A 20,564-nucleotide genomic window follows, 5' to 3' on the forward strand; every position below is an offset into this window, starting at 1 on the left:
AATCGCCAGGCCTTCGGAGCGGGACCTCGGTGTGTGGAATGGCAACTGAAGAAATTGTAGCTCTGTATGAATGCTGAATTTGGGAAATTGACATGGACAACCTAACTTCTTAGTGTGCTGTGTGTGTGTGTGTGTGTTGTGGGGGTTACACGCTTCAAGCATGTGAAAATTATGCTACCGACATCTATTACAATTCCCCTTACCAGTTTTACTGAAGTGATAAATCTGGCAACCAGCCCCAAAATTCAGGCTTGTACACACACAAAACTGAGCAACTACTCTGATTTTTTTTTTTTTAAAAAAGGAACCTTACGTGCCACAGTAATGTATTTGTGGGTTTAGCAAAAAACTCTGTTACTATTTGGTGAGTGCTGTCAGGAAAAGCCTGCTTTTTAATGGTGTATACAGCACCACACATGGCTCGCAAAGTTACTCACCGTCATGAGTGTCTGAGGATCTGGCTCATGTTGTTGCTATTATGGGCGCTTGTAAAGCACAACTTTAAAACATTATCTCTGCATATAACTCATGAAAACAGGAACTGAATAAGGGCAGCTAGATGTCTTTTAGGGGCCAATTTGAGCCTGGGTGATGAGAGTTGCATGAAAAACAATATGTTTCCATCTCACAATGGTGGGAGAAGCAACCAAGGATCTCACAGTGCTAATATTAACTTAGCAGGACAGATTATGAGAAAGAGAAAGAGAGAAAGAGAGAATGTTTTATTATGGTAGATTTTTGAAAGCTATTGGCAACACGGCATCAGTTCATTGTTATCCATTTTTGTAATGCTTTGCATATGTTTCTAATATGAAACCAAGAACATGAACCACCCTTAGCACATGATATGGCTACACCCCTCACCCACCCCATCCCTCCATCATTCCTCATGTATTACTGTAACCGTTAATTTTGAGCATATGTTGGGAGATGCCTTAAAAACAGAACTTTTCTGCAGAGAGAAACCAGTGTGGGGGGAAAACACACACAAGGCAAAACAGATCTCAGATGTGAAAAGTGGGTTCATTGCCTCCTGAAGACCATCCTTTAAGAGTTTATTTCAGCAGAATGAATAACTGTGAGGTATAAGAAGTCTGCTGGGGGGGGGGAGTGAGGCAATGCAAACCCCTTCAGAAAGCATTTTTGCTTCTGCTAGCTCAGAGGCCGCAAACACTTTAGAAATGTATTAAGAGTGTATATTTGTATGAATTGTGCTGCCCTTCGTTTCCTGTCAGACGGCGAAAAAATAACTGCTGTTTGTCAAAACAAGCTCCGATCAGGCTATATTCTCCTAGGTAATTTAAGTCAAGAGTGACTGTATGAGCCAAAGATTAACTGTGGGCTCAGCTGTTTCCTCCGTCTCTCCTCATATTGGAGGACTCATTCAAATATGCAAGCTCATTAAAATATCAGTCCACTGAGATAATCACTTTCGTCAGGCAACGATCTGAGCTCCTGCCTATGACTGTACAATGTGACACTCTCACCACAGTACACGACAGCAGGGTGGGGGAAATAAGTCAACACATTTTGTCAAATGGTATAGCTTACTTAACTCTCTGCATGCTTGCTGACAGGGCCAGGCTGGGGTTGTGGGCACTGCAGCCACATCCAAATCTGGAGGGCACGTTCTCCACTCCAAGGCCCCAAGACTGGCAGCATCATCTGGTAAAATGGAGGACAGCAAGCTGAAGGCACAATTCTGTCGACCATACAAAGGCAGGACATAGGAAGCTGCCTTACAGACCAACTGATTCATCTAGCTCCATTTTGTCTACACTGGTTGGCAGAAGCTGTCCAAGGTTTCAGGCAGAAGTCTCTCCCAGCCCTACCTGGAGATGATGGGGAATGATATTGGGACCTTCCGCTTGCAAAGCAGATGCTCAGAGGCTGAGCTATGGCCCTTCCTCAAAGGGATGGTTCACCAGTTCTGGCCAACACAGAGGCTTTTTACATAAAAGCTGGAAATGTAATGAAAAAGAAGGAACCTTTTACCACATGTGGTGGACGTGCCCCAAGGTAAAAGACTTCTGGGAAAGGTTTTATAATGAACTGAAAAAAGTGTTGAAAAACACATTTATTAAGAAACCAGAATCCTTTTTACTTGGTATAGTGGGGGGTGAAATCCCCAAAAAGGATGTTACTTTTTTTCCTGTATGCCACAACAGCTGCGAGAATATTACTAGCGAAGAATTGGAAGAGATAAGATTTACCAACAATCGAAGAATGGCAGATGAAAATGATGGACTGTATGGAACTTGCTGAACTGACTGGGAGACTCCGAGACCAGAGAGAAGAGAAGGTGGAAGAAGATTGGAAGAAGTTTAAAGAATATTTGGAAAACTATGTTAATATTTAAATCTTAGAATAGCTTTGGAAGTGGATACAGGCTGTAGGGTTAGAAGTAGAAGATAGTGTATTTTAAAATAGTATTATTTGTAAAGGATAAAATGTGAAGACTATTGTGGTAAAAGTAAGTGTGATAAAAAAGGTTAAAAATATGATATATGTAAACCGCTAAAGATGAGGTAAAATGAAAATCAGATGGGGGACTTGGGGAAGCTCACCTAACGATGTTTAGAAAAAATAAGGATAAGACAAGAATTCTTTTGTATTGTTTGTTTTTCTGTTTGTGTTGTTTATTTGTGTTATAAAATGAATATTTTTTTGGGGGGGGAGGAAACAAAACACAGAGGCTTTTTACTGGTGCTGATGTTGCATACCTGTAGTACTTTTTATGCCCAGAGATGGCTCCAAGGGCTATCTAGTCCAGCATCCTGTTCTCACAGGGGTCAATCAGATGCCTATGGGAAGCCTGCAAGCAGGCATGAGATTAACGTCTCCTCACGTCTGATTCCCAGCAACTGGTATTCAGAAGCATAGTGTTAGGATATTTCCGTTCCACATTAAAAGGGAGCAGGATGTTTGTGTCACAGCCTGCGTATTTCCTGTTCACAGGATGTTTCTGTTGTGTCTTTGCTTTCGTTTCTCTCTGTGTGTCTGAGACACTGAAGCAGGCAGTCATGTCTTCTTTGTTCTGATCAACGCTGAATAAACTTGTAAATAATGCTCTCCTGAGTGCGTCTTTCACTGTGCATTATCTGCTGATAGAGCGTGCATCAGCTCTGGAATGTGGCAAGCTATTTCTGGAGCTCGTGTTGCTAATTGCTGATACTGCATGTCTACGGGAGATCGATGGACGTCCGGAGACGACGTGGAGTCATGATGGACTTTGTCTCCCTGGCAGTATCCCAACAGGTAGAACATAACCATAGAATCACAGAATTGTAGAGTTGGAAGGGTCATCTAGGACAAGGGTCATCTAGGACAAATGAAGGAGTTGCCCTCCTGAATTTAAGCAAGTCTGGGTCTGCATAAATGGCAGTCCACCTATCGATGCCTCCTTGAGTTACATGATGAAAGAACACCGGGATATAAATGTGCAAAATAAATGCAGGAATATAGAAGTGCTAATGGTGGAGTCTGGTGGTACATGTTTGTACCTTGTAAAAGAACTGTAATATTATTATTACGGTTTCCATAAGTTCTATAGATTGGAAAGCAACAAGGTGTGGTCTTCCTGTGTTGCAGGTGTAGAGAACAGCTCTCTCCTAGCCCCAGGAAGCCATGAAGCAAGGTAGAGAAGAAGAGTAATTAACAGGTCATTAAAATTCACGAACTGGCACTTTTGTTATGCATTATTATTTCTCAGCTCCCAGGAAGCCATGAACCGCCATTGCTTCAATATGGCTGATTTCGACTTTTGGCCTTTTTTTGTTCAGATCAGAAGTGAGTTTTTGTTAATATTAGAACCTGACATGCATTTTAAATAGGTCATTTGAAAGCATCCTAAGAATTCAAAGTGGAAATGTGTCCATATATAATACCAATTTTGGCTGCTCACTTTTCTCTCTACCCAAAACCTCTCCCATATGAGTGATTTTTTTATTAGTCTAATATGGGGATGGCTAACAGGCAGCTCACGGACTGGATCTGGCCCTGAAAGCAATTTGTGCAAAATGCTGTTGCTATTATGAAGTATTAATAAAACACCACACATGATTACAATGCTTGCATTTTAACTACTGTATTTTTACAGCTTGGGTTTATCCAAGCAGAAGCATCTGGACAGATTTGCTGTATATCTTAAATCACTTTTGACCCCCTCTGCCTGAAATACAATGCTTGATCAATACTGTCATTACCACTGACAGTAGTACTGCAAGTCTAAGATCAGCATACAAAAAGCCCTCAGTAACACAACTCATTTACAACTCATGCAACTTTAATGGCTTAGATTTGGCACTGAAGGTAAGCAGCTCTCTCGTGCTTCCGACATCTATCTGGTAGGCAGGGTCGACCCATCCGTGATCAGACTGTGGCAGCTGCCTCAGGCGGCAGAATTCAAGGGGCGCCTCTGCGGGTTTACCCCACCATAGCTGCCGGAGAAGTGAGACAGTGGCTTCTGGGTTCCAGTGAAATTTTGCAAGAGCCCCACAGACCTCCATGGGATCTTGCAGGTCTCTTGCAAGATCTTGCCAGGACTCAGAAGCCGAAACCATGCAACTCCAGTATGGGGGTGGCAAGGGGGTGGCGGTGTATGATGCAAGTGCAGGTTGGCATCTTCTTGTTCCGCTGACTGCCACCCTGCCTGCAGCCTTTAAAACTCAAGGAAGTGTCATAACCAGGCTAGCCACAGAAATTGAGGCCAAGCTGAGCATGAACAAGTCACATGAACCTGGTTTCCCAATGCAAATATAAGGAGAATATTACCTTCAACCAGAATATCTCCATCATTTGGGGATATGCTTTTCACCATGCTATTTGGGTTAGCCATGTTTAATGGGCTGTCAGAGAATAGTCCTCTGTTTGAAGGCAATCTCTCTTTAAAGCAGAGTTGGAGAATCTCTGCCCCTGATGTTGTTGAAGCATGACTTTCACCATCCCTGGGCACTGACCATGCTTGCTGAGGCTGATGCGACTGGTAATTCAGTGGCATCTGGCTGGGGGAAAGATTGCCCACCCCTTAAATGGTATCATTTCTAACTCCTATTTAAATATAAATGGGGGGGGGGGAACCTAAGAAGGGAAATTAGAGGTATTGGTGTTACCCACTGACAGTATGCACCTAGGCAGCAGATGGAGCTGGCACCAACATAATCTAGTCACTGATTTCCCCACCATGTGAGATGTACTACTTTTCCACATAAATCATAGTAGTTATTTCTAAATTTCATCTGTATGTATAAATTAGCATATATAATTTTAAGCAAATCTTTGCCTTTTTCTGGCACCCTTTTTCACTGATGTATTTCCTACCTTCAAGATGTGTGGCTAAATATTGCAGTCGGTTTGTTTGCTAGTCTCCTCAGTACATAATACAAAAAATCATAATTCTGACCACCTTTGTTAAGTTTTCTACTAGTATGCCAGCAGTAATACCTACACTTGTGTGTCGCCATGGAAGTCTAGAAGTTCTGCAGCCAATTATAGCATTGCAGTAGCTTTTCTCACCTCTCCCTCTGTTCGTGTGTAGTGAAATGATAATCACCTTGCTCAGGTTTCTAATAAAATATGCAGATCTGCAAGTTTTGTAGCTTGAAAAGAAACGAGGATGAAATGCAATCTAGATATTCTTATAGGATTAAAATGATTTTGAGTTTCTAATTGTATTCTTATCTTTTTCTGTATGACTGCTGTCGGTACATGTTATTTGGATATAAACTGCATTGCAGATCAAAAAAAGTGGTACACAAGAACACAATATATAAAAATAGCCCAGAGAAACTGAATAGAAGAAGAGGGGCCCACAGGGTCTCCACATATGACTTACAGCGTCGCTAAGTGTGTAAAGAGTGCATTTGAAAGGGCTAGAAAAAATGCTGTAGAAACAGAAAGCTCTATTAAGATTACACTTGCTATGACGTCTTAAATGATGTGCCTCCACCCATTTTAGCACTGGTGGACAAATACCACAAGAATGGGGTTATCAGGTTGTTCTCTCCCTAGACCCCCCACACCTCCAGCTGATGTTACTGCCTGAAGAATTAGGCCAATGCAAGTAGTATAGAGGCCAAAGCATCTCCATAAGAAACTCTGAGAAAGCAAATAAATTCTCTGCCCCAGGCGAACGTTGCCTGCGTCTATTCTTATCTCCCCTCTTTTTCATGACCCTCTGCACTATTTCCTTCTCCCTGACTGCACACCTCTCAAAAACATATAACAGTACTGACATGAAGGGGGTGGAAACACCATACTTGCTTTTGTGTGATGAAAAATTCCTGCTATCTTCGCTTAAAACACACACATACCAACAATTGTCCATGCATACAAACAAGCTTTAGGAGAAGCTGCAACATAACAGGTTCACTATTAAGTCTCCGTTCTATAGTCCTAATTCGCAGTAAGACACTGCAATAAACTCATTCACACCACATAGTAGCCTTTGACTGGATTTAACCGTCCAGGGGTCCTTTACCTTTACCTTTTACTAGTCCCCCCCAAGCTGAAAATCATATTTGTTTGCTACATGAAACAAAGTGGACTCCTTGTGATGTACTGGCCCATGTATCAGTTTGCAAATTGGTGTTTGTCTGCTCACCTTGGCGTAAAGGTAAAGGACCTCTGGAAGGTTAAAGGTAAAGATAAAGGACCCCTGACAGTTAGGTCCAGTCGTGAACAACTCTGGGGTTGCGGCACTCATCTTGCTTTACTGGCTGAGGGAGCCGGCATTTGTCCGCAGATAGTTTTTCTGGGTCATGTGGCCAGCATGACTGAACCACTTCTGGCGCAACAGAACACCATGACGGAAACTAGAGCGCACAGAAACGCCCTTTACCTCCTGCCGCAGCGGTACTTATTTATCTACTTGCACTGGCATGCTTTCAAACTGCTAGGTTGGCAGGAGCTGAACAGAGCAATTGGAGCTCACTCCATCGAAGGGATTTGAACTGCTGACCTGATCGGCAAGCCCAAGAGGCTCAGTGGTTCAGACCACGGAGCCACCTGTGTCCCTTGGCATATAGCAGCATGTATTTCTGAATGTCTACATGGCAAAGTGCTGCACAACACAACTAGCTATTTGAGACTGCACATAGGAGTGGGGGTAGGCATTTGGTTTGGTTTCACCTCTTAATATTAACATATCTGAGTATCTATATCTATCTATCTATCTATCTATCTATCTATCATCTAGCCTGCATAGTGATCAGTGTACTGCTCTGTGTTTTGTTATATTTTAATCTATTACTATGACTGTCTTACATTTTACAGTATTCTATATTGCTATAGATCCTGAAGCTGAGGCTCCAATACTTTGGCCACCTCATAAGAAAAGAAGACTCCCTGGAAAAGACCCTGATGTTGGGAAAGATGGAGGGCACAAGGAGAAGGGGACGACAGAGGACGAGATGGTTGGACAGTGTTCTTGAAGCTACCAGCATGAGTCTGACCAAACTGTGGGAGGCAGTGGAAGACAGGAGTGCCTGGCGTGCTCTGGTCCATGGGGTCACGAAGAGTCGGACACGGCCAAACAACTAACCAACAACAACAACAATATTGCTATAGATGGGGATGGGGTATGAAAACATCTGTTGCAATGATTGTTGTTGCTGCTGCTGATTGGTGCGCTTGAATGAATTGATTTGTTAGTATAGTTCCTAAAGAAAACATCAAAGAAAGCATTCATTTTATCTCAGTCTTAGATGTGTCCTAGCCTTGCTTGTCAAAAGCTGACACAAATCATATTTAATGTGCGGCCATTTGTTGAAAAGAGCAGTTGGTGGCTCTTGAGATGTCTTGGAAAGTAACATGGTTGTATAAAGAGGCTTATTTTGGACAGTTATGAGCCTGCCTTGGAAAATAGGGATAAAATTGATTATTTGACAATGGAACTTTGTAAATGTCAGACACTTACAATGTTTCCAAAGGGCCTCCAATATTCATGGCGTTTCTGACAGTTACCAAAGGATGTATTCTATTACTATTCTGCTATGCTCCAAAGCAGCGCTCTATGATTATGAATGCATGTGGTATAAATTAATACTATGAGGATATCTGTTTTGTCACCGTATTTGCCTCTTGCTAATAATTATTCTCTTAATTGAAAAGGTTTAATTATGTTCTCCTTTGCAATCAGCCAGTCGCATAATAAATCCATCCTCTTAAATGAATTATCCAATCATCTTTTAAAAAGTAACCTTTAAAACTTAAAAGATGGAAAGTTTAAATGATGGATCATATTTGTCTGTGAATAATTACTATCGACAAGAGATGTTCATATTTTCACAATCCATTTCTTGCAAATGTGTGCGGCAACTCTGCGAAAGGTTAAGATGTTTTCTGTGCAAAAAAGGCATTATTTACAGTATTAATCAGTTTATATTTGCCACCTCATGCTAATTAGACTTCTCTGTCGATAGATACATACCAAACATACAATTACAGCAGACAGAACAGGTTGCATAGAAAAGGGATGGGTGGGGGGGGGGAAGCCTTCGAAAGCACATTTTATCTTGCTGATTTCTTCCCATCCTCACAAAAAGCAATTTCCCCCATCTAGATGGTATACAATAGTTGGGTATAATTCAGTAATGCTCAGGGTCTCTTTTCTACCCCCCCCCCATTATTTAGATAAATCTTTCATGCTTAGAATATTAAATGGAATTATTTATAACATTTCCCTGTCAAGATTTTCAATAAATAAGATTAGCAGCAGCACAAAGCAAGGGAGCATGAGTCTATTGGAAAGTGATGCTGAGGGAGAAAACCCAGGGTAGAATAAGCGTTATACATGCATGGATGTGACAAAACTCTGTCATCTTCTTGTTAGAAAAAAGCTGCTTCGAGAGGGGGCAGTTTGAAGTTGTGTGTGTATAATTTCGCCTTCACAAACCTTTGCCCACGGTTCTCCCCCCTCCCCCAATGAACTCATTTAACTCATAAACTTAAATTTAGAACTCCACAGAGAGGGGAGTTGCACAGAAAAGGGGGAAAAGGTTTAATCTCCTCCTTGCCATTTATTCAAAATGCCACATCTCTCTAATAAAAATGGATTCCACATGTAAAAAACACAACAGGTTCCATTTGGAATGGTTTTACCTGTCTTATAATTGTATCAATTTTATGTTTTCATAATTGTATAGAGTATTGCTACTCTAGGACATTATGGTGAAGGGAAGGGAAGAAAATCTTGTATACAAATACCGTATTTTTTGCTCTATAAGACTCACTTTTTCCCTCCTAAAAAGTAAGGGGAAATGTGTGTGCGTCTTATGGAGTGAATGCAGGCTGCACAGCTATCCCAGAAGCCAGAACAGCGAGAGGGATCGATGCGCAGTGCTCCCTCTTGGTGTTCTAGCTTCTGGCTCAGCCTCTCAGTCCCTTCCCCCACCTCCCGGAAAAGCCCCCAAGAGCCGGGCTCCCTTTAAAGAGCCGTGCGGAGCCCTTCTCCCTCCTCGGGGAAAAGCCTGCATGCGCCGCACACATGCTCCACGCGGCTCGTGAAAGGGAGCGCTGAGCAGAGCCTGGGATGCATACAGGCTCGGCTCAGCGCTCCCTTTAAAGAATTTTTTTTTTCTTGCATTCCCCTTCTAAAAACTAGGTGCATTTTATGGAGCAAAAAATACGGTAATTTGTTTGCAGTGTTCAGTTCTGCCCTAGGTGAACACAATTATATTTATTTCAGCAGGACCACATAAGAGAAGGTTGCTAGTGAACCACCCCTATGGGTTGGTGTACACATGTAGACCCATTACTAGACTTCTAACCACCATGGGGGTTCAAGTAAGTCCTCTCCCCCATAGCCAAAGTATTCAGGGGGGTTGCTGGGGTCTCATGGCTCAGCCACACTTCCTCCATTGATGCACCTAGCAACTCCACCATCCATGTGTAGTGAGTGGTTAAGAGCGGTAGTCATGTAATCTGGGTAACCGGGTTCGCGTCTCCGCTCCTCCACATGCAGCTGCTGGGTGACCTTGGGCCAGTCACACTTCTTTGAAGTCTCTCAGCCCCACTCACCTCACAGAGTGTTTGTTGTGGTGGAGGAAGGGAAAGGAGAATGTTAGCCGCTTTGAGACTCCTTAAAGGGAGTGAAAGGCGGGATATCAAATCCAAACTCTTCTTCTTCTTCTTCTTCTTCTTCTTCTTCTTCTTCTTCTTCTTCTCTATCTCTGTCTCTCTCTCTCTCTCTCTCATGTGTGTGTGTATAAACACAGACATGTATATGAACATATATATGCATACACATATACCTATATAGTTTGCAATTGGTGGCTTCTACATAAAGTTTACTTCTTAATTTTTGAGGAGGTAATTATAAGAAGTCATAACTAGGTTAGCAATGACATGTTTATACAATGATCACATTGGCTCAGAGACAATTTTATCAAGTTATCCCTCATTTCATACCATCCTTTGAAGAGACAATTGCAAACAAATCCCGCAAAAAACATGGAAATGCTGTTGCATGTTACATTCAGCCTAATTTTTAATTTTAAAAGGATTGTTTAAAAATTTATAAGGCGCCACAAAAAATGCCGGCGATTTTCTGAACATGTTTCATTCTATATGGCTAACAGTAACTGGCAAAAAAAATCACATTCTGAAGCTGTCGTAGAAGCATCCTTCTTGATCTGAGTCCAACTTCTTGTCATAAAGTACACCGTTAAAATAAACGAGGCACATAGCATAACCTCTTTTGCTCCTCTTTTCTTCCAGCCCAAATCGCAAACAGTCAATTATTTCTGAAAACCACTGATGATATCCATAAGATCTAGTCATGGCGGAATATATTTTTAAAATGATTTTGCAAGGCGGGACAAATGCAGAGCATATGCGCAACTCGGCATTTAGTAAGCCATGAAAGGAAAACATTGTCACCCCCAGCTTGCAAGGCACGAAGATATCAGAGTCAGCAACCTAAACTGAAAGAACTGCAGGCACTCTGCTGCAGTTTGTAGGAAAGCCTCACAAATCATGATCCTAAGGGCCTAACTACATTTGACTATACCTGTACGACTTGCAGCCACATCATTGGTTTTACTTTATTTAATTGCAGGCAGCCAGAGAGGGGGGATTTTTTTATTTTTTTTTAATATCAGGAATGCAGTGCACAGTGAGGGGTGGTTTAACCCTTTCCTCCCCCACTGCACTCTCAATGAACACCCCCCTCCCCTAGTGTTGCAGTTCAGCTAAGGACAAAAGATCCCATGATGCTAATTGGAGCTTCCTCCTACCCCAAGCTTGACCTCAATCTGTGGAGATTTTAATCAAGATCAGAGTGGGAAAGTAAAGGGTTAACTTCCCCCCTCCAATCTACTGCAGTGCTGATAAAAATGTGTTGTTGTTGTTTAGTCATTTAGTCATGTCCCACTCTTTGTGACCCCATGGACCAGAGCACGCCAGGCACTCCTGTCTTCCACTGCCACCCGCAGTTTGGTCAAACTCATGCTGGTAGCTTCGAGAACACTGTCCAACCATCTCGTCCTCTGTCGTCCCCTTCTCCTTGTGCCCTCCATCTTTCCCAACATCAGGGTCTTCTCCAGGGAGTCTTCTCTTCTCATGAGGTGGCCAAAGTATTGAAGCCTCAGCTTCAGGATCTGTCCTTCTAGTGAGCACTCAGGACAGATCCTGAAGCTGAGGCTCCAATACTTTGGCCACCTCATGAGAAGAGAAGATGTACACTCCTGTAATTAAAATCAAGAACAAACAGGTTGGTGTGACTGCAAGTGATACAAAGAAGGGTGACTGTTGGGTCACAAGAATGTGAAAAAACCTCCCTGGGAAATGTTACTTCAACTGAAAGGGCTTTAGCTTTCTTTAAAATTTCTCTGAAGTTTCATCTTGTTGAGGAAACTCTAAATTCGCTTTAAATTTTGCTTTGTGGAAACTCAAGTTAGCAGCTTGGCAATATGTGGGGCAGCCACCCCTAACTGGTGCCCTCTGGGTATTTCTGGGCCACTGCCCCCATCAGTCCCCATTCAGCAAGGCCAAACTATGGTTTGGAGTGTTGCTCCACCCTTGGAGGCTGCTGGAGGGATTCTCAGGGGAGGCAAGGAAAAGAACTTCTCAAATCATGGTTTGCCTATATGTCTGAAAAGAAACAATGGTTTGGAATCTAAGTTATGCTTAGTGCAAACGTTTTATCTAACCCTCTCTTTGCCCTAGCTTCTCGGATGATGGCGTTTGTTTCTGATACTTATCTGGATAATATGCCTTGTTTGTTTCCTACATCCTAATGGGGATCCTAATTTTCCCTCATAAAAACTGGGCTTAGTCTCTAGGCCAAAACCATTTCATAGCTTCATTGCTTCCCTTCATCCCATACATTTGAAATAAGAAATTAAATAAATCAAACTGCAAAAGGAATGGCTACTGTCATGAAATACATATTGCTCCACCAGACTGCTTACTTTATGCATCTTGTAGTATTGTTCAGCTCCTATTCCGCCTTGTTCTTCTCCAGTCCAAAGCAGTAGACGCAGAGTTCTCTTGGGACGGAGCCCTAAGTTATTTTTAAAAAGAAAAAGAGGGGGAATTAAATGAGCTATTTTTTTAAAAAGAGCTCTATTTGAATTTGAATTAGCTTCTTCTTCTAAGCATTTATGGGATAACCCTAAACCAGGAGTGGACCACTCACATCACATCTGAGATGAGGGCCACTTTTGCATTTTTATTACCACAAGAGGGCTGCATGAGTATGTGAGGAGGAGAGAAGCACTTTGGTCATTATTGTAAATGTTTTCTTTCAAATGCATTTCCTGTTAACCACCTTTTCCCTTCTGGATCCCGCTTTCCTCTGTCTGCACCTCCACAGGTCTCTCTGAACCTCTCTGTCTGTTTCTCCGATGTCTTTGCACCCTGTAGCACACACACTCTCTTCTCCACAGGGCAAGGGCTGCAGCACATGTTCTGCATGCAGGAAGTCCCTGGTTCATCTCTAGTCAGGGCTGGGAGAGCCATTCTCAGTCAGTCCTAGATGGACTTGGTGTAAGGCAGCGTCCCAGCTTCCTAGATGTTTCCTATGCTCTACGTTCCTATGTCCACATCATCACAGGTCAGCATCTTCATATCTGCGACCCATCACTGCCACATGTCTTTCAGTTCCCACCCTTTTCTCTTTCCTTTTTGATAGTGCACAGAGAAGGGCTGTAGCTCAAGGGTAGAGCATCTCCAGAACCAAGGTTGCGCAGTTTTGATTGGCATGCAGAAGGTCCAGGTTTCTATGATTCTATCACTGGTGTTTCCAGGTAGGACTGGGAGAGAACCCTGCTTGGAGCCCTGGAGAACTGCTGGCAGTCAGTGTAGACAATACTGAGCTAGATGGACCAAAGGGTCTCAAATGTTATGAGGCTGTTTCCTATGTTTGGTTGTTTGTACCTCTCCCTGCACTCCCAGGTCCATTATCCTGAAGTTCATCCACAAAATGGTAAACTGTGGTTTGAGCCAATGCACTGTTAGGACCATTAACATTAACTAGAAAAGTCCATTTGAAAACTATGTACATATAGGCATTTTCTTTATTTAAGCCATCTCCTACATCTTCTGTGCAATTTAAGTTAAAGAGTTCAATGGGTATTACTTCCAGGTAAGTGAGTGCAGTATAGCCTAGCAGTCCATAATCACTGGTTGCTTTATTTCAGTCTGTGCCAACCCGGTGTCCTCTAGATGCTCTGGACTACATTTCCCATCATCCTTGACCACCGGCCATGCTTGCTGGGGCTGATGGGAACTGTAGTTCAAGACATCTGGAAGGTACCTGGTTAGTGAAGGCTACTTTGTGTGTGTTGTGCATCAAAGGTGCAAACCAAAAATAAGTGGATAAACTGAACCAAAATCATGCAAAATATTACAAAGTGTGTGTAATGTAGCAAAATAAACTGGAAGGCACAGAGCTACAAAAATAGCATTTTATGACTACAAGCAAAACGGGTCTGTTAGTTTCAAGAGCAAAACGTAAAAAAAAATCCAAGAGATTTACTCGTGCGCTTCTTAGTTACTATTACAGCACAGGATTAGAGCTTCCTTTCGCTTTCAAACCAGCCAGATGGCCAATGATGTCATATTAAGATAATAAAAACAGTAGTCACATTAAAGCCATCACATGTGGTCTCTGGTCAGCCTCAGGTCAGGTGTTTAGTTTTTGTGTGATCATTTAAAAGTCTGCAGAGAAGCCTAAAATTCTGTGCTTTTTGGGTTACTGGCCATAAGATGCACCGGATGTTGCTAACATTTCAGATGCAGAATAATGCAAGTTTGGCTCAGCAAATGGGGGCAGCATGTTTCAGAAGAACTAGGGGGATTACTGATAATAGGCACTAAATGCCAGGGAGGGATTAGATTGTATAATATGTATGTGTATATATAAATGGATGCAAAAAATATATATGACAGGGCTGGAAAATGATTTTCCACCTTCTTGGGCATCTGGCATCAAATGATGCGCTGCATAATGCACTGCAAGGTGGGGTTTCGAGTAAGGGGGCACATGATAGAGATGTAGGAAATTATGCATGATGTGAAGAAAGATGTTTTTATCCCTTTCTCTTACTACTAGAACCAGTGTCAAAAATGAAGCTGAATGCTGTTGTCTGTTCTGAAAGTACTTCTTTACACCGTGCAGCTAACCAAAGGTATTTGCTACCACATGATATGTTGGTGGCCCTCAACTGGGGTGTCTTTAGAAGGGGGTTAGACATATTTATGGAGAAGAAGGCTATCAATAGCTTCCCATCACAGTGGCTATATGTTATCTCCTGGATCAGAGGTGGTGTGCTTCCGAATGTCAGTTGCTGAGGAACCCTAGCGAGAAGCACGCTGTGGTGCTCATGTCATGTTTGTGAGGCAAGGCATTCTCAGGGATGTCTAGACTGCTTGCTCTGCTAATTTCTTAGTTCTCAAGCTGCACTGTTCTGTGCCTCAATATAGGAAAATTGATCAGTTGCCTTGGGCTGGTCACTTAAAGAGTTTTGTGTTGGAATGCCTGGTCTGCAGTTAACTCAGGTGCAGATTTGCTTTAGAATATGCAAGTTAACCCAAGTTGCAAGAGGTATCTGGCTGTGCCCCCAAACCATGCCGGCTCCACCCCCATAGCCATGACTTGAACCAGGCTTTGGTTAGCGAACCTTGGTGTTCTAGTGGTAAACAAAGCCAATTCTGCAAGCATGATGTTTGTCTACCTGCTGTACCAGAGGATCCCTATGGCATGTAGCTTTCTTTGCTTGCAAAAGTGGCACTTTAAGAAGAGTAGGGCAGACACAAGATCTACCCACCCGGGAAGAATGGCAGATGAAGCTGATGGACTACATGGAATTGGCGGAAATGACTGGCAGAATCCGAGACCAGGGAGAAGAGTCGGTGGAAGAAGATTGGAAAAAATTTAAAGTATATTTACAGAAATATTGCAAAATTAATGAGTGTTAGAAGAATGCTGGAATGAAGTTGTATGGTTTTAGCACAAATGTTATAAAGAATTAAGTAAAAACTGATTGTTAAGGGGTTAAAGTGGAAAATTTAAAGTTAGATTGTGTTAAGATAAATTTCAGAACAAAAAACTGAGAAAGATGGAAAGGATTTGCTGAAATAGCTAATTGAACTAGAATACAAAAAAGGGAGGTGTGAGGAGGTCGATGAAACTAGTAAATGAAAGGTAAAGATATGGAAATATTGGATGTGTTTTTAAATTTGTTTTGTTTTTCTTGTTGTTTCGATGTATTGTTTCATCTTTTTTTTAATATTTTTTATTATTTTTGATGTATTGCTTGTTAAATTCCTTATTGTTTTTTTCCCTTTTTTCCCTTTTTCTTTTTCTGTAACTATTAAATTTTAATAAATATTATTTTTAAAAAATAAAAATAAGAAGAGTAGGGCATTCCGCCTTCTGGTTGTGAAGGTGGAGTCTTAAAATGAATTGCAATCTATTAGAAACCTTCTGGCTTCAGCAGGCACTCTGTAGCCAGCGGCACCCATTGATAAATTTGGGCACGGCAATTTGACTCTTTCATTGGGTACTTGAGAGGAGACACACCAGCACTCCTTATGAACCCACTTTTCATGCAAAAAGGAAAGTAAAAATAAAAACCAAACTCCTGCCCGAATAGTTGTAGCTTTAAATCTGTAAGCTATAATAAGCAAGCAGTGTATTGAACGAGGTCTTTCAAAATCCACATGACTTTCCTCTTTAGCTGGTTGGGATTTTAAATGGAGGTGCAAGTTACATATGTCATGAAAGTAACTGTTGCATTGATATTGGATTGAGAGGTTTAGCAAAGTGAATTACTTTAGATTTTTAAATAATATATTACTTTCTTTTTGCAGAGCTGAAATATAATACAAGCAGGATGTGTATGACATGTTTCATTATGGTTGCTTATTCATTTTTGGCAGCGCCTCCCAGCTTTTCCATTCCAGGGGAAGGGAAGGGGGAAGATCTGATTTCACGAGGCATAAGAGATTCCCTGAATGCCACCGGTATTTAACAGTCTGAGTGGAAACTTACTCAACACCTTTTAAACAGCACCCGATGACAATACAACAGACTATCTATAACTTGGATACAGAAAACATGCACAATGGCTACAGATTTAGCTGCATATTTCATTACAGCAGCCGTAGATTCATGTGTCAAATGCATGACTAAGATACAATCCCAAGCATGGCTCAGCGCCGTTTTCTATAAATAAAACAAGGTACTGAATTTGCTTTCCCACCATGGTCTGCATTTTAAAAAAAGGAATACAATGGTGTTTCAATTCATTGTGTAATTTGACCTACTGAGGAATCACTCCATTCAAATCAATTGAGCAACAATTTCCTTACAGCATTTTAATCCATTGTTTTCTACAGTCTAGGGCAAGAGAGGGAAACCCGTGGCCTCCAGATGTTGCTGACCATTGGGCCTGTTATCTGGAGCTGATGAAAGTTGCAAGCCAACAGCATGCAAAGGGCCACAGATTCCCCAGCCCAGATCCATCAAGTTCAATGGAGTCTCAATAAGAATTTTACTAGAAGGGTGAAAGGACCTGCCTCTATCCTCATCTTGTTTCATGTACTAGAAAGCTAAATCCTTGAAATAGGGGGAGGGGCTTAGATCCAATGTGTGAAACGATTTCAAAACAATAACCACATCAGAGTGCTCAGAACCATCTATTGGATTCAGAACCATGAAGCAATTAATCATTTTTTTGTGATCTATTTAAACATGCATTAAGTGAAGCACAGGCAATGCAATGCCAAGGGTCTGCTCCTATATAATAATAATAATAATAATAATAATAATAATAATAATTTATTATTTATACCCTGCCCATATGGTTGAGTTTCCCCAGCCATTGGCAGCTCCCACAAGTGTTAAAAACAATACAGCATTAAATATTAAAAACTTCCCTAAACAGGGCTGCCTTCAGATGTCTTTTAAAGAGAAGATAGCTGCTTATTTCCTTCACATCTGAAGGGAGGGCGTTCCACAGGGCGGGTGCCACTACCGAGAAGGCTGGTTCCCTGTAACCTCACTTCTCGCAATGACGGAACCGCCAGAAGGCCCTCGGTGCTGGATCTCAGTGTCCGGGCAGAACGATGGGGGTGGAGACACTCCTTCAGCTATACAGGACTGAGGCCATTTAGGGCTTTACTGGCCCCATTAAGTTTCTCTCTTCATAAAATTATCTTCTTCTCCAAAACAACCAGTCTATGGACGAGCCAGTAAACAGCAATATCTGAGCCTGTGCGATCTATGTCATGTAGATTGCCTACCCTGGTATAAAACAATGAATTTTGAAGGGCTGTAGCTCAGTGGGACTTACTTTGCATGCAGAAGCTATCAATCTCTGGCATCTCTAGGTTAAAAAAAAAAGACCTCTGGCTGAAAGCCTGGGGCACTGCTGTTGGTTAGTGTAGATTTGGTGCCCCTTGCAATAGTTCGGACTACAAATCCCATCAGCCCTAGCCAGGACAACTGAGCACCAAGTTGGTAGACATTGGTGTAGACAATAGTGAGCTAGATAGAGCAATGGGTTGACTTGGTATAAGACCAATGAGCTGAAATAAAAACTAGTGTCTTAACAGCAGCTTAGTGCCAACTCCAGGTTAGAGGGAGGGGCTTAGCTGCCCACTCCCACTGTGCACTGACTCCTCCCACATGATAAGTGGGTGGCAGCTACTACTACTCACTAGGATTGGCTGCCTGTTTCCCACACTCTCTCCCTAGAAACACGGATGGTAAGGAGGTGGACTGCGGGAGCGGAGGCTGGGAAACTGGAAGGTGTGGCGTGGCTAGGCAGACTATCCGCTGTCAGGGAGAAAAAAGAAGATCTGCTGCACTGCAGCAGTATAGGAAGTGTTCCAATTGTCTGAGGATTTCATTTGGTCCACATTAGCCTGAACTTCCTAGACAAACATGCTAATCAGAATGCAGTTATTCCTCACTTTTCACATTTTCTGAATTTTGTAATTCAGTTTTTGGTTCATAAATATAACACAGGTGTGTAAAATGTGTATTCTAGGTTAAAGGCATTTTTTAAAATGTTCATTTTGGGCTAAAATGGGTAAAAAGAATCAGTTTTTTAGGGAAAATTACATACAATAGTGTACGCTTTGTGAAAAAATAGATACATAAAAAATGTGAATCATCGCATGCTGTTTTAAAAGATGTGCTGATTGATGCAGAAACAAAATGGAATACTTATGAGCATTTAAGGTCCTCATTCCTACTTTGAGGATTGCCATCTGATTGGGTTTCACTTTGATTCTAATTTGATTTTAAGATGTATTTTAACTGATTGCTTGATTTTATGGTAATGTGTCATATATTTGATGTTAGCTGCTCTGAGCCTGGTTTTTGCCGGGGAGGGCAGGGTATAAATAAAATTTATGATGATGATGATGAATAAACAGGGAATTTTCTTACACTGAGGGCTCACCCAAACTTCAGCTTGCTCTGCTGCTTTCCCCCAGGAAAACCTGAAGTTTTCCTCTGATTGACATTTGCTCCAATTCCACACTAAAGAGCGGGTTTTCCTGAGGAAAGTGGCAGGGCAAACAGAAAACTGCTCAGCCCTGTGCTTTCTAGGCTTTCTAGACAAGCCCTGAGTCAGACCATTGGTTTGTCTAGTTCAGTACTGTCAACATTGACTGGCGTAATTTCAGACTAGGGACATGCCTATCACTACCTGGAGATGCCAGAAATTGAATGTGGGACCTCCTAACACATGTGAAGCTGACTTGAAATAGACTGATCTGTCTGTCCCTAGTGCCATCCCACAATGAGGTAGAGAGTAAATGGATGAGGAAGCACAAGAGCGGCTCAGCAGCCCTCTCTGTCTGATGGTTGGGATTTGTCCCAGAGAAAGAGGAAGGACAAATGAACAGGTAGGAGTTCATAACTAGGAGTAGGAGCAGCAGCAGCAACAACAACAGGGCTCCCAAGTCATCAGTAGGTTCTGGCAGGGCTTTTTTGTCAGGACATGGAGTCTTGAACTGGCTTGTCAGTGGAGGCCACAATAAAGGTGGTATGGCATGAGATGTACTTTGATTTTCAGGAGCAGGAACCCACAGAAAGAAAGAAAATTACTATTAGGGATGAAGAAGAAATTCTGTTTGATAAGCATTATGTGGAGGGGAAAGGGCACTGAGAAGATGGAGAGATCTCAAAAGGCCGAGGGCTCAGGTGATTCCGGTTACAATTTCAAAGATAAATCCGACAGAGAACATAATAGATAAAGGGGAAAGGAGGTGCGCCAAGAGGCAACAAGCCCAAAAAGTTCAGTGTTGGACATCTTCCCTTTAGTGAAGTAATAGGCCAATTAAAGATGAAATATACAGTAACAGACACAAGGCTGGACAAGGATTAGAAGTGCATCTGTGAGTAATCTGAGCTGAGGTAATAGCTGAGCTATGAAGTGGAGAAAAGAAGGAACAAATGTCAAAATGATAATGTTCTAGGGAGAACTCTCTTTAGAGAAGGATGTCAAAAAGTGAAGGTTGCATAGGTACTTTTGAAAGGGTCAGATTCACACCAGCGGCATACTGATGAGCAACCAGGTCACTGAATTTTCACCTAAGGTTGTAGGATCTGCAGAGCTGGTAATGCATTTTTTTTTAATGATCCAAAATAGCATTGGAGCCAGACTAAAATTAATCACAGTTTTCCCCTTTTCAGAAATGTTGCAGCACTTCTCAAGAAAAAAAGTTTGCTGATTTATTTACATTGCCCTCAGTGACATCAACACATGTTCAATTCTGATTGGAGATGCAGCATTCTGATGTCATCCAATACTTTTCATGATCCACCATGACTGAGCTGGTGGACAAGTAGTGTGAAGTGAAGGCACAAGACTGGGGGTGATCATCAGTGAGCTGCGCACAGGTGAGCTGAAGCGAGCTGCTCGCTAGGCCTGTGGAGCCTCCTTTTATTGAGACAAATATGCAAGCCAGGCAAATACATTTTGGCCTGTGACCTTTACACATCTTCCGTCCCGAGATCTTGGGGTGGTACAAAGTTATTTCGGCAACTGTTTCCACAGCGTCATTCTCCCCTTGCACAGTGTATGACGAAGGAGACAAAAGGTCTC

At 42.1% G+C, this 20,564-nt stretch overlaps 1 protein-coding gene across 4 annotated transcripts in view; it reads right to left on the bottom strand.

Annotated features, from left to right (window-relative positions):
• Positions 1–20,564, bottom strand: part of CPQ (carboxypeptidase Q) — a 155,603-nt gene that overhangs the window by 35,338 nt on the left and 99,701 nt on the right. For all 4 annotated transcript variants that reach the window (XM_083451244.1, XM_083451246.1, XM_083451247.1 and 1 more), the window contains exon 6: positions 12,411–12,502. In XM_083451244.1, coding sequence (XP_083307370.1) covers positions 12,411–12,502 — 92 coding nt within the window. The remainder of the gene's footprint in view (positions 1–12,410; positions 12,503–20,564) is intronic.

The sequence above is a fragment of the Podarcis tiliguerta genome (genome assembly GCF_965153285.1).
Source record: "Podarcis tiliguerta genome assembly, chromosome: 7".
NCBI classification, from domain to species: domain Eukaryota; kingdom Metazoa; phylum Chordata; class Lepidosauria; order Squamata; family Lacertidae; genus Podarcis; species Podarcis tiliguerta.